Source organism: Solanum lycopersicum, chromosome 5, assembly GCF_036512215.1.
Source record: "Solanum lycopersicum chromosome 5, SLM_r2.1".
Classification (NCBI taxonomy): Eukaryota; Viridiplantae; Streptophyta; class Magnoliopsida; order Solanales; family Solanaceae; genus Solanum; species Solanum lycopersicum.
Genome location: NC_090804.1, coordinates 29,535,502 through 29,550,982, shown reverse-complemented (window position 1 = coordinate 29,550,982; position 15,481 = coordinate 29,535,502). Strand labels below are relative to the sequence as shown.

Here is a 15,481-nt window from a genome sequence, read left to right as displayed (position 1 = left end):
ACTCAGTCTTCTAAGCCATAATAATGATAGAGTATCATTCTCCACCACTTTACTGATCCTATGAGAATGGAGCCCTGAAATACATACAAGTTAGACAACTTGTCACCACGGGCTACCACCATCGAACCTCTTGTAAGCTTCCAATGGCCAGCACCAAGGGTATTAACATAACCCTCATCAATCAAGGTATCCAATAGAAATTAAATTCAGACAAACATCTGGAGCATGCTTGACATTATTAGGAACTAGTTTGAAACCATTATTACTTTCCAAACAAACTCTCCCAATACTAATAACCTCAACCTCATGATTATTACCCATTCTCAACATCCCAAAATTACCTGGAGTATAAGAAGAATATATAATTACATGAGAAGTAGCACCAAAATCCAAAAACCAATTAGACTCATCATGAACACGATTAATGTCATTTTCATCACAAGAAATAAGAAGGTCATCGTTAGCAACAACAACAACACAATTTTCATTGTTATCTCCCTTCTTTTGTTGTTTCATATCTCACTTGTATTTGAAACAAAATTTCCTAATATGACCATTATTGTGGCAATAGTCGCATGTAACCTAGACTTTGAATTTCCTCTACCTCTATCTCTGTCATTTTGACCTCTAAACTTGGTCCTCCCCATTTCTTCAATAACCAAAATGTCGGAGTGTGAGGTAGTAGATGATGAGCCTTGAGATTTTCTTCTCATCTCTTCATTCAAAACACAACTCATAGCATACTCCATGGTCACAACAGCATTGAAAGCAAAGCTAGTCAAAGAAACTCAAAGAGTATAAAAGAGTATGGTAGAGTATAATAAGCCATAGTCTTGGAATTTCTTCATCGACTTTTACACCCATTCAGGATAGCTGGTCAAGAACACACTGAAAATAATTAAATATGATCAGAAATAGGAGTTCCCTCTTTATACCTGATTTTCATCAATTGCTTCAAAAGAAACAACTTATTGTTGCCAGTCTTTGAAGCATATAGTGTCTCAAGCATGTCCCACATAGTTCTGGCATGTGTCTCATTGACTATGTGATTTCTAACATTATCTTCAACCATTGTGTGATATAGCCACAAACCTATAAATGCTCAAATTCCTAATCCTCATTATTCATATATTCGGATTTATTAGAAGCAAACACAGGTAGATGCATTTTTTGACAAATAGAAGATCTTTCATCTTGCCTTTCCAAGTATGATAATTACTACCATTCAAACAAACCATATTGCTCATATTTGACTCTTCATTCAAATAGATATAAACAACAAGCCAATGTTATGATACCACTTTGTTGGGAAAGACAAGCACAAAATAGATATGTGCACGACTGTTCACGAGCTAATTCTACTACTGTTCACGAGCTAAAATCTTGAGCTACAGGACTCCAAATAACCCTCTCTCAGTTACCAATCAAATATTAAGTTGAAAGGAACACTCTTTCCAAAATCTAGCTCAGTCAGAAAAGAAACGAAGCGGGAATAGCGATTTGAAATCGACTGTTGTGGCTTGTCCGAAAATCTACACTTTCTCACTTTTCTCTCCATATGGCTGCTCTCTAACTCTGGTGATTCTCTTCAAATAAGACCTAAAATAAAGTTTTACATATGTACCATAATATTGGGCTTATGGGTGTTTTATTTCGGAAAGAATATTTTTGTAAAGTTTTTTTCTTTTAGAATCGCCACTTAATATTTTAAGAAAATACCAAGAAAAACTCGATTTTCAAAAGAATTAAAACAACAAATTACTTTGAAAACATAAAGGGGGGTTCAGGGATTCATATTTATACTTTAGGAAGGTTTTTACGACACCTAAAATATTCAATAAATTGTGATTATCCAACAACTAACTTGTTTTTGGCTAAAATGATCTAACTTAAAATTTGAGATAAAAATATTCTTTTTACTAAAATGACCTCACTTAAAATTTGAGAAAAAAATTATTTAGAATTGTTTGAGAACTATTAATTTATTATCTAAGCGAGATTTGCAAAATTTATTTTTAAATCTCATTTACTTGATTGATTTAACTAAACGATTAAAACGAGGTTACGTCTTGCGGGGACTTGAAACTTTTTTAACCCAAAAACTAATAATAGATATAGACAAATAAGGAAATAAGTGTTGTAAAGTAAACTAGAATGAGAGAGAAAGGGAGAGAGAGAGTTGGGTCCAAATCGGGTTTCTATCCGCCTGGACCGGTATTTGGACCCACATCTTTTGGGTTTTTGACTCATATTAGTTGCACCTGTCCTAGACTAATCATACAATTAAACATACAAAACAGAAAATACTACAAGAGTTTAGGCCCAAAGATAACAGAATACAAAATTGAAACGAAATAATTTTGGGTTTCTTGGCCCAAAGTTTTCGACTTCTTGATTTGTTTTGAATTTTCTTCGACTAAGGGACCTGTTCGCCGGTGCTTATTGGTTTGACTCGATGAAGGCAGAGTTTAAGCATTTATGTCTCTCTCTTGAAATGCAGAGAAAAAATGGGGTCCAGAGGACTCAGACTGATTCATATGCGGCAAAAAGTAAATAAAATACATAAGTAGTACTCATGATAATTCATAAGGGAAAATGTGTCTATAAAGAACATTTTAAACACATAACTTCAAGAAAGAAAGAAAGAAAAGAAAAAAGAAAAAAAATGGCATGCCGAACATACAAATCCAATAATCTACGGTTGACGTCAAATTTGTAAAGAATTGTTTAACACATAATCTTTCCTTTTCCAATGACATACAAGAATATTATAGTCTCATAGTAAAGTAAATTAGACTAATAGAGTCTGAAACAAAGATTTAAATTTTGCACTAGACCACAAAATTATATATACATTTTATTTTTTTTAAGAATTTTTTTTTTGCTGGATAATGATCAAACAGAAGCTAAATAAGGATCAATTCTTTTTTGTTGTTGACAAAATGACCCACAAACTTGACTTAACAAAGAGGATAAGCTTTTGCTAATTTAGGAGTAAAGCTTTTGCAGTTAACACTAAGACAGATCTTGATATTTTGAACATAAGTGAGATGGAGCTTGATATGCGATCCGCTAGATCTCACTCACACGCTGACGGAAATCAACAAGGCATAAATATCATTCTTTATTTATAGTAGAATAGTACGAAGACTTTATATTATGCAACCAAACTACTAGCAATTGACCTCACACCAAAGACTTTTAGGGGGGAAATTTGAAGGATAAAATCGGAACTCCCTCCACTCTCAATTCAAATTTTCTCCGAAGGACAAGGAACACCTGGATTTTTACTGGAATCGTACCAAATCTCATGGGATCCAGGCAAACAAATCAAAGGGGTGGCTAGGATCAACTTTGTTTGTCCTTGCACTCGACGTGGTGCCCATCCACGCTAGCAAGGACGAGTTGCAGAGGCACAGGACTGGAAGCGCCTTTGTACGGGTAAAGATGCATGTTGATTCTGGGAATTTCATCTTGTTTTCCTTTTGGAGAACAAGAAGGGACTGGGTCGGGCAAATTTGTAGTGGGAAAGGGAATTGGACTGAGTTTTCTAGCGCTTGGGTCAGGTTATTTGGTGTGGGAATTAGGAAGGGAATTGGGTTGATGAGAAATTTGTTGCTGGGTTTGGGTCCAGTTGGATGGGAATTTAATTGGATAGCTATGGGCAATCCACAAAAGAGAAAGACAACCCAAATAAATATTGTCCAAGGGTTAAACAAGATGAATAAGACCAATCAATTATTAAACCTATTAATCTTGAGGAAATAAAATACTTAACCTAATTACAAACTAGATAATTTAAAACATAGGCTATTATGTAACTAAAATAGTTGACAAACTCTAATCAAAACTAAAATAACTTTTTTTAAACAATTTCAAATACTCATAAAAATATTAATTATATATAATTTCATAACTACGCAATCATATGTATTACCTAAAATTATTAAAAAAACATAATGGTCAGATAAATTTAGAATAACTCAAAAAATCTTTTAAACTTTATAAAATTAAATTATTTCAAAATCATTCAGAACTAAGAAACTCGTTAATTAATTCCTATCGGGGAAGATCAAAATTGGGTGTCAACAACTTTCCCAAATTTTATTTGGATTGATGCAAGAAATTTGAGAAAAATGAATTTGACCAAGCCAATTTTGACTGACCACATACTCGTCTCTTAGAAAAGGGATTTGGTGCGGACTCAAAACTTATGGCTGAACCTCGAAAATGGGTTTCCTACATATCTTAGGTTATATGAGAATTTAGGCCACTTGCAGTTCGATATGCTTGATTAAATGCACAATTTGAAAGTAATTCAAAAGACATCTTGATACTGAATTATGAAGGGACCAGAATGCTCGATAATAAGATTTAAGGGCGAATGTTGGAATACATCTGAGTATTCAACATTGAGCCCGCCTACATATCCTCAAACCTTAGGAATCAGGCTGTTTGTAGTACGACTCGATCGGTTAAAAAGGAAATCTATTATTCTAGATAACCTTTGGTTCTGGACAAGTGACGAATTAAAATTTAGTGTGGAAAAGGGGTTTGTAACCTCTTAGCCGTGAATGTGGCGCACTTCACACAAACAATTAAGGACTTACATGGACATGATTTCCAAAACTCTTGGTGCACTGTCACTTCGATTGGAGACTAAAATTTTCGGATGCAAAACCAAAACTGACAAAACCCAAAGAAAACCTACATGCCTTCTGATAGGGGTGTCGTTTGATTGTGGTGGAAGTCGCTCCTCTGCTCGCGTCCTAAGAGTTTGAGACTCCTCCTTGGACTATGTCCCAGTTCGCTGCTAAGAAAAAGTTCCACGTTGTGCTGCATCCATTTTGATGTCATCCACACCTGTAGTTTTTTAGAGAATTCATCCTTGCGAATGCTCTCGACAAAGATTGAGATAAAATCATTAGCATACAAATGAAATTCAAATGGAAGATAGTGTATTTTACCGAGTTGAGAGTTAGTTGTTATCCTTCAACGTTTGACGTCAACAACATTGGGTTGGACGTAAAGCTTATATCTTATGTTTGCAATATAATCGTTAATGTACTCTTCATTTTATGTCGAAATAAATGAAGGCTGATGTTGTGTTCTCATATTTCTCTTGATGTCGTCTTTGTTGATTTTCTTGATGTTTAATCTTTCCAAAATAAAAAGGATGTGATTGATCTTATTTCTTATGATGAGTAAATATTTCTCTTGGGATGTACAATTTTCTTCTCTCACACTGCATGATTTTTCTTCCGCAATGCATGACATTTGTGCGATGCATGAATATCTTCTCTTGCAATGCATGACTTTTCCGTGATGCATGAATTTTCTCTTGTAATTTATGACTTCTTTCCGCAATGCATGAATTTTCTTCTTGCAATGCATGACTTCTTTCCGTGATGCATGAATTCTCCTCCTGCAATGCATGACTTCTCCGCGATGCATGAATATCTTCTCGCGATGCATGATTTTTTACGATGCATGAATCTTTTCTCGCGATGCATGAAGTCTCCTCTTGCGATGCATGACTTCTCCATGATGCATGAGTATCTTCTCGTGATGCATGACTTTCCGTGATGCATGAATATTAACTCATGATGCATGATTTTCCACAATGCATGAATATCAACTCGTGATGCACGATTTTCTGTGATGCATGAATATTTTCTTACGGTTCATGACATTTTTTGCGAGGCATGTATATCTTCCTACAATGCATAATCTTCTACGAGGAATGAATATCTTCTCGCGATGCATTATTTTCTGCGATGCATGAATATCTTTTTGTGGTGCATGACATTTTCCGCGAGGCATGAATGTCACGACCCAGATTCTGGAATCTGGATCGCAACCGACTAGTTAACCTTTCAGAGGTCACATACAAGCCTCTTCTTATTATTCATTACAATCATACAGTTAAATTTTGCGGAAAATTAAAAACTTTTAATATACTAATGAAGTATACTTAGACTTCATACTTAAGGTTCATAAAAACATACAATATTTTAAAACTATTGTCCACATATATAGAAATCATCTAAAGAGTGCAAATCTAAACTTAGCCAATAATAGTTAATATGTCATATAGGTCTTATTAAAAAAGAATCCAAAGAACATAATGGAAATAATGTATTCTTAAAACTACTAAAAATCTACGTAAGCTAGAGTATGAAAGATAGCATCCCCGAACATGAGGACCTACCAAGACTTGGAGAATGAGTTCCAAGCTTCTTCAAATTAACCTCCTTAACTTCAATGGTCGGAACCTATAGTTGTAATAAAATAGAGTAACGGGGTTAGTACACCACATGTACTAAGTATGGGTATATTCACAAAACACATAAGGACATGCATGAAAAAGGTTCATTTATCATATCTTTAGAAAAAATGCTAAGTCGTATAAAAATTCTTAATGCACATACCGTATAACATATACAAGCAAAATATTTCATCACTTAAAGCATGATCATAATCAAACATCTTCTCATGGCATCATATTAACATTACATACTGCAAAGATCGTATAATCATAACAAAACACTTACCAACGATCCCATCCCAACCTACAAGTGCAATGGTCATGTGAAGGCCATAACTCCACATAACCGAGTAGATAAGATAGGAGACAATAAGTAAGGCTTTGCTTTATATAAATTGTAACATAGTTAGTTATAATTAACATAGAAATATAGCCAAATAAGATATTTATTCATCATAATAGCCAACATTCATATGAAAGTAATATCATATGTCATAACATATATCTTTCATATCATCATATTAATTATGAACAATCTCCTAGGATTTCCCTTAGAGTCAATTTGTGCGATGTCTAGGTAGCTTCCCATACCACTACCTATACTAAGCCAACTCCTCAAGTCACCCTAGTCAACATTCATTTTCTTTTCTTTCATTTTACATGAGGGAACATAGGCATTAACCGACATAGAACATGTGAGATAAACATGGAATCCGTCTTCATGAAACCCCACACCGAAAAAAGGTGGTCTACCGGCCAAAGTAGAACCTACATGGCATAACTTTCTAGGAGGATCCACTAGCTAGTATCCTATGGTGGCAATAAAATTCAAGAACTAGGAGATGTATTAGAGACCCATAGTTCCATATTACATGGCAGCGTCGATCTCATGAGAATCATTGTGAACCTACCTTCCCCTAGGGAAGGGACACTTCTCATATCTAGTTAATCGATGCTTAGCTTAAGTCCCTTTTCTTGAAATAACCTTTAATTTGTTTTTCATAATAAACTTACCATAGTTCATAGAAGATTATATCCTTGTATAACATGATTATGATCTCTTTTAGATTAGATGAGAATATTCCGTTCATCGTAACCCTTCATACGTGAGATTTACATTGTATAATCATCTTGTGCAAAGCATACAAGAGAGTATCAAGTATAGCATTCTTATCATAATCTCACGATTTACATATTCATAGCCATCATATTTACATTGCAACATCATACATACTTTCATAACATAGCATCAAGACTTCTAGGCTAACAAAAACATCTTAGAGTAATCACAATTTTAGAAGACTTACCACTTACTTTCAAGAATCCTATCATCATGTGATATTCATAATAATACTTAGTGAAATACTCAATGAAATAATCAAGAACAACCCAAAAAATCATGTACAAGATCAATATATAACATAGGAGAAAGTAAATGGGTCATTAAAGAGTTCATTCAAACCTTAAATTCAAACCCTAATGTTTACATGTGATTCATAGAAACAATCGTACGAAACCATCATATAGGTAAGAACGTCATTCACACTAAATTCAAACATAATTAGCAGCATATACTCAACAATTCATGCGGAATTAGATATGGAAACATTTACTTTGCATTGAAAAACATAAATCTAGGGTTAGGAAGAAAATCCGTTATGTAGAGTAAAAACCCTAGAATTGAAGTTCTTGAAAACTTATATTGAAAGGAACTTTTGGGGAAAGGAATCCCAAGAGTTAAAACCCATACCTTATAGATGAATAATCCACGAAATCTTGATTGGAAACTTCGAAACCTTTGTCTTCTTCCTTAAGCTTTTCTTGTTCTTCAATGGAGTTTGGAAAAAGAGAGTGTTCTTGAGAGATTAAGAGAATTTCGTTTAATTCTGATTTGGAACGTGTAGTTGTGGTCTAAAAATGACCCATAATCATTATATAGACGTCCCAAGACTTACCCAAAATACCCTCCACTTCAATTACCATAAACGTCCCTCCTAATGACTACAACTAGGAGAACATTTGACTTAATTAAATCCGAAATTTTTTCTAAGGATTTTGTTTTGACCCTTTAAATTAATTAATTAAATGGATAATTTAATTAATTAGGGACCTAGTATAATTATTAAAGTACTCCTAAGTCATTGGAACCATAAATAACCCTTTTGAACCATCCTAGGTTAAGTACTAGGATGTTTCTTGAGTTATACTATGTTAGTGTAAGAATTTTGATTGGACCACTTTAATTTAATAAATTAAGTTAATAATTTAATAAATTACGTGACCTAGGGTAATTATTAAAGTACCCTAATGTCGTTAGGACCATAACCAACCCTTAAAACAAACCTAGGTTAGGTACTAGGTTGTTTTTTTCTTGTCTTAACCAAATCTTGAAATTACTTTGTGATTTCAGTTTTGTCCTTTTAAATTGATTGATTAAGCTGATAAATTAATTAATTAAAAGTAAACTAGGGTAATTATTAAAAGTATCCTAATTTGTTAGGACCATAACCAACCCTTTGAAAAACCCTAGGTTAGGTACTAGGTTGTCTTTTGTTAGCCTTAACCGAAATCTAGAAATTGTTTTGTGATTTCAGGTTTGTCCATTTAAATTGATTAATTAAGTTGCTAAATTAATAAATTAAGTAACATAGGTTAATTACTAAAGTATCCCTAAGTTGTTAGGACCATATCCAACCTTTTGGATCATCCTAGGTTAGGTACTAGGTTGTCTCTTAGTTAGTTTCATGTCTTAATGTCACCTGGTTAGGTCTTAGGTTGTCGGGTCCCTTAGTTAGTTGATTTTTGTTGGTCCTAGGTAAGTTAGTTAGTTAGTTAGTTATGACCTATAATCATTTAGGGATCTTCACCCCACGTGGTCCTACAGGGCTGCCCCCTATGCACCCTAACCGATTCGGTTGGGGCTTGTCTTTTCGCCGTTTTGCACATGTGCCTGCACATGTGTTGCTTGTACTTTCCTAACTAACTATTTTGATGGTTCATTTTGAATGTTTATTTATAGTCCCAAGGATCCTCACTATGTCCTTGGGTATTGCTTAATCTACATGCCCATTTTAAGTGGTCATATGCTATGGTACCTAGGCTTGACACTTGGATGCCTCGTACATAATATGTTAAGACTCAATGCTATTAGCTTAGGGTCTTCATTGCAGGTACAATTCCCAAACAAGCTAGTTAATACTTAGAAAAATTGTCTTACACCCTTCAAGACAATATTTTCTAATATGCCCAATATTTTGCTTATTTGGGCATTATGTAGAAATTTGGCTAATATCCCTTAGCTAATTTTCTAAACAATGCCCAATATTTCTCAATATTGGGCATTGGAAGGCCCCTGTATCCCCTATACGCATTCTTAAAGACCTAATGGTCTCTTCACTAGACATGTAATTTTTTGGAATGTTATAATGAATTTCTTCACATGATGCATGATTTTCTGCGAGGCATGAATATCTTCTCGCAATGCATGACTTTCCTCGATGCATGAATATCTTCTTTCTGTGAATGGCATTTTCCGCGAGGCACGAATATATTCTCATACGGCATGAATATCTTATCACGATGCATGACATTCCTCGATGGATGAATAACTTCTTTCTGTGCATGACATTTTCCGTGAGGCATGAATATATTCTCATGAGTCATGAATATCATCTCGCGATGCATGACTTTTCGCAATGCATGAATATCTTCTTGCGATGCATGATTTTCCACAATGCATGAATATTAAATCACGATCCATGACTATCGTTCTTTTGATGCCATCCTTGGTACTAAAAGAAGATATCGCTTCAATCGATCAACATGGTGTCTATTAGGATAATATCATCTCAATTAACAATACAATAAAATGACCCTGCTTATAGTGTATCATCTAAATTGATAACACGAATAAAATAACCCCTCGGGTAGTTATACTATCATGTCTGATAATATGATGCATATGACGACCTCGATGAAAACCATAAAATATCTTTTCGGGGTTTTCATTTGATTCATCTTTATACATAGTTGTATTTTCATTATAGACTTTGTGCTTTTGGACATTGGATGAAACAATTTTGTTCACGTCCCCAAGTCTTTGATATAAGCAAAATAAAATAATTCATGCATTCACAGAAAAATTGTTAGTTTTAAAACTAACTGATCTGTGTCAATTTCTTCAATTGTCTGCTCTTTGTCCTGCTATCTCCGATTGATTTTCTGATTTCCCGATTCTTGATAGAAAAGACAAATTATTTTATTGCAAAACAAATGAAACATAAAAGAAAAAACTTAAGAAAAATTTAATTTTTGAAAAGTAGTATTTTGAAAAAAGGTTATCGCCAAGTATCATGTCACGTTTCGCTTAGCGAACTTCTTTGAGTCGTATGCTTGGAGATCCATCTGTTTATTCACTAGAAAGTATTCAGAGTTACTCTATACCACCTATAAAACAATGTTGAGATTTTGAGGCCATCCTCAAAATTTCTATCCCAATTACATGTCTCGGCTTATCTTCAACAGCCGGTGAGTAAATCACAGAATTTTTGAGATCCTTTCAAAAATTCTGTCCTAGTTGCAAGTTTTAATGTGATTTCAGTCTAGACTTGTTGAGGAAAAATTTTCTTCTCGAGAATTCTTGAGTCCCTCTCAAAAATTCTTTCCAGTTTATATAGTAAAGAGGAATAGAAACCTTACGGGAAATATCACTGAACCCTTGTCGTGCCTACGTATCCCATTGAGGCAGGAATTAGATCAAATGTAGTTCCCTTCAAAGGTTGACAACAATAAGAAATTTACAAAGAAACCGACTGAGGCCAACATAGACCGCCTACGTATCTCATTTTTTGAGAATTCAGGTCGAACGTAGTTCAAATAATCAAAAATTAAAGGGGATAAATGGGGTTACCGATGCCGACATAGGTTGCCTACGTATCTCATTTTGAGAATTCAGGTAAAATGTAGTTAATTACAAAAAGGGATGAAATTTTAAACAAAGAAAATACAAGCAAATGGAATGATTACAAGTAAATGACAGAAATACAAACTGAAGCTTCAAACAAAGTATCTCTTGATAGCATCTGAGTTGATCGGCTTTGTCCATGTGGTGTCATCCATCTTCGATAGGACCAAATCACCTCCTAATAATACTTTGTGAACCATGTAGGGTCCTTGGCAATTTGGTGCGAATTTTACTTTGTACTCATCTAGATGAGGAAAATGCGCCTTAGTACTAACTGATCAATTTCAAAATTTCTTGTTCTGACTCTCTTGTGGAAAGCACGAGTCATTCTCTGTCGATATAGTTGACCATGAAAATGGCAGCCATCCTCTTCTCATCAATATATGTCAACTGATCAATCCGCTTGCTGACCCACTCCGCATTACTTAATTCAGCTTCTTGGATGATACTCAAAGACAATATTTTAACTTCAGCAGGTATGACTGCTTCTGTTCCATACACCAACAAATATGGAGTAGCTCCAATAGACGTTATGACAGTCGTTCAGTATCCCAACAAAGCATATGGAAACATCTCGTGCCAACCTCGGTGATTGTCAATCATTTTCCTCAAAATATTCTTGATGTTCTTATTGGCGGCCTCTACATCTCCATTCATCTGAGGACGATAGACGGTTGAGTTTTCATGATTAATCTTAAACTGCTCACATATATCTCTCATCAAGTGACTGTTGAGATTTGCACCACTATTAGTAATGATGAAATCTGGTACTCTAAACCTGTATATTAGATTATTACAAACAAAATTAGCTACAACTTTCTTGGTTACCGAATTGTAAGAAGCTATTTCCACTCGCTTAAACAAATAGTAAATGGCAACCAAAATGAATTTGTATCTGTTAGAGGCGGCTGGCTTTTGGACCAATGATATCCATGCCTCAAGCTACAAATGGCCAAGGTGCGGTCATGGCATTGAGTTCGTGAGGCGGCACTCGGATCAAATCACCATGCATTTGACATTTATGCACAAACTTACAACAATCATGCTCAATTTTCATCCAAAAATAACCGGCTTGGAGGATCTTCTTAGCCAAAGTGAGTTCATTCATGTGCGTACAAAAAACTCAAATATGTATTTGTTAATAATCTTCGCAGCTACAACAACATTGATATATTTGAGAATACCTAAATCTGGAGTCCTCCTATAAAGCATTTCTACACTTAGAAAGAAGTTTATGGCTATACGGCGTATCGACTTCTTTTGGTTAAATGTCTCATTCTCAGGATAACTCCCAGACTCTAAATACTTCTTGATATCAAAATACCATGGCAAACCATTTGGTTCTGCTTCAACATGTGAATAATAAATTGGCTGCTCTTTTATCTCTATATCCAGAGCATCAATATAATCAGTATCTGATGTTTAATCATCGAGACGATGATGGCAAGAGCATCAGCCAACTCATTCTATGTTTTGGGAGCATGTCTGAACTCAATCTTACGGAATCTTCTGCAAAATTTTTGTATATATTGCACGTATGGCGTAATCTTTGGGTTCTTCACAGTCCATTCACCTTGAACCTGATGAATCAACAAGTCGGAATCTCCAATAACCAGCAACTCATGGACATTCATGTCAATGGCCATTTTCAAACCGATGATACAAGCTTCATATTAAGTCATGTTGTTCGTGCAATTAAATTGGAGTTTAGCCGCCATGGGATAGTGTTGATCGGATTCTGACACTAAGACCGCTCCAATACCTTTTCCTTGGTGATTTGCCACTCCATCAAAGAATAACCTCCAACCCGGATATGCTTCATAAATATCTTCACCAACAAACGATACCTCTTCATCCGGTAAATAAGTCTTTAATGATTCATACTCTTCATCAACAGGATTTTCCATAAGTTGATCGGCCAAGGCTTGTGCTTTTTCACCTTCTGCGTCACATACACAATATCAAATTCACTCAAAATTATTTGCCATTTAGCCAATTTCCCAATCGACATCGCTTTCGAGAAAATGTACTTCAATGGGTCCATCTTGGAAATGAGGTGTGTGGTATAAGAAAATAAATAATGTCTCAACTTTTGAGCCATCTAAGTCAAAGAACAACACGTTCTCTCCAAAAGAGTATAACGATCCTCGTATGGAGTTAATTTTTTGCTCAAATAATATATAGCTCGCTCTTTTTCCATGTCTCGTCATGTTGACCAAGTACACATCCAAATGCATTATCTGAGATGGAAAAATATAGCAATAAAGGACTCCCATTTTGCAGAGGAACCAACACTGGTTGATAAGACAAATAATTCTTGATGGCGTCGAAAGTAGTCTTACATTCTTCGGTCCACTTTGTCATAGTATCTTTCTTCAACTGCTTCAAGATTGGCTCACACACCACAGTTGATTGAGCTATGAATCGACTGATGTAGTTCAACCTCCCTATGAAACTCATCAGTTCCTTCTTAGTCTTGGGAGGAGGTAACTCTTTAATTGCCTTTATACTAGAAGGATCAAGCTCAATACCCATTCTGATATGAATCACAATAACTTGCCGGCTGGCACCCCAAAAGAACATTTTGGTGGAATTTAACTTCAGTTGTAATGATGCACACGATCAAATAAAATCTTTAAAAGCGTCAAGTGGTCCAAACTCTAAATGGACTTGATTATAACATCATCCACATACACCTTGATTTCCTTATGAATTATGTCATGAAATATGGTCTTCATAACCCTCATATAAGTAGAACCAACATTTTTGAGACCAAATGACATCACCCTGTAATGATATACACCCCAAGACATAATAAAAGATGTCTTTTCTGCATCTTCTTTGTCTATTAGGATCTAATGATAACATGTGTAAAAATTTACAAATGACTGCATTTCTCGTTTAGCACAGTTAACGATCAGAATGTAAATGTTTGGAAACGGTAAATTATCTTTTGGGCTAGCTTTGTTGAGATCCCTATAATCGGCACATATTTGATCTTCTCATCATTTTTGGCGAGCAGAACAACATTGACCAAACAAGTCGAGTATTATGTCACTTACACTAATCAAGATTTGATCTTTTTGGTGTTCTCTTATTTAATCTTCAAACTTAACTTAGGCTTGAACTTCCGAGCATTCTAATTCACAAGAGTAAACCCTGGATTAATCGGCAACTTGTGAGACACCACATTGGTACTCAGCCCTAGCATGTTGCTGACTTCCTAGACGAACACATCAATGTATTAAGTAAGCAACTAAATCAGATCCTTTCTTTGAGCTTCATTCTAGTGGACACTGATTGTTGCCTCTTTGACACACTCTTGATCTCCCAGATTCACAGTTTTGTTTCTTCCAAATTTGGCTTATTCTGATTTTTGAACTGCCGAAATTCCTCAACAACATATTTCGGTACCTCATTTTCCTCTTCGTATTCTTCACCCTCATTATCACCTGCCTCATTTTGTTCGTTCAACTCGTGACATGACATGCCATTGGCAATTTTAAAATTAATATTATTGAAATCATAAGCAAACAAAGTCAGGAAAGTAGAATATAGCAGATAAGTAAATAAACAAGTTTTCAATAAAAGAGGCTTTCATTCAACGGAAAATAGAAAAGAATGCAAACTTTGTCCATGGCAAAGGGCCATGTTTCCTTTTTAAACATCACGGAGGAGGGACTTTAAAATACAAGAAATTAAAGAAAAAGCAAAATTGTGGGTCTCGAGCCTCTTCCGAACTACCACCGATTTTCAAAACATGCATACACAATGTCCTTCTACCAATATGATCGGGTAATCAAGATTGGTGTAGAAGTACAATTTTGCAGCTGCTCTCCACGCTCAACATCGCGGATACCAGCTAGTTCGACCTCGTCCTCTATGACATCATCTGTGGGGACGTACCCCAAACCATATCTCGCTCCTTTGATGAGAACTTAAATAGGTTCAATAATTCCTTGGAAATTTCTTTCCAATCAGAAACCTGGATCGAACCTATTCTGGAGCATCACAATGGCGATCATATTGTACACAAAAGGGATAAGAGGCTGAGGGGACAAATCCTTACCGGTGGCATTTACGAGCTCCACCACATAGAAATTTGTACCATGCGAGACTTCATCAATAATTTGTGCCTTCCTACTAGAGTGACTCCCTTCACCTTGAATAACCAGTTTTTGGTCCTCCCAAATGAGTTTCATCATCTGGGCAAGAGTAAAAGGCCCAGCCCCAGCCATATGGATGAAAAG

General features: G+C 35.2%; 1 protein-coding gene across 1 annotated transcript; it reads right to left on the bottom strand.

Annotated features, from left to right (window-relative positions):
- Nucleotides 1-11,555: 11,555 nt before the first annotated feature.
- LOC138348747 (uncharacterized) lies at nucleotides 11,556-13,766 on the bottom strand. The gene is made up of 6 exons (XM_069298322.1): nucleotides 13,448-13,766; nucleotides 12,994-13,173; nucleotides 12,805-12,897; nucleotides 12,348-12,646; nucleotides 11,816-12,173; nucleotides 11,556-11,719 (listed from the first exon to the last, which is right to left on the bottom strand). Exons 1-6 carry the CDS (start codon nucleotides 13,764-13,766, stop codon nucleotides 11,556-11,558), a joined length of 1,413 nt encoding a protein of 470 aa, XP_069154423.1.
- Nucleotides 13,767-15,481: the final 1,715 nt, after the last annotated feature.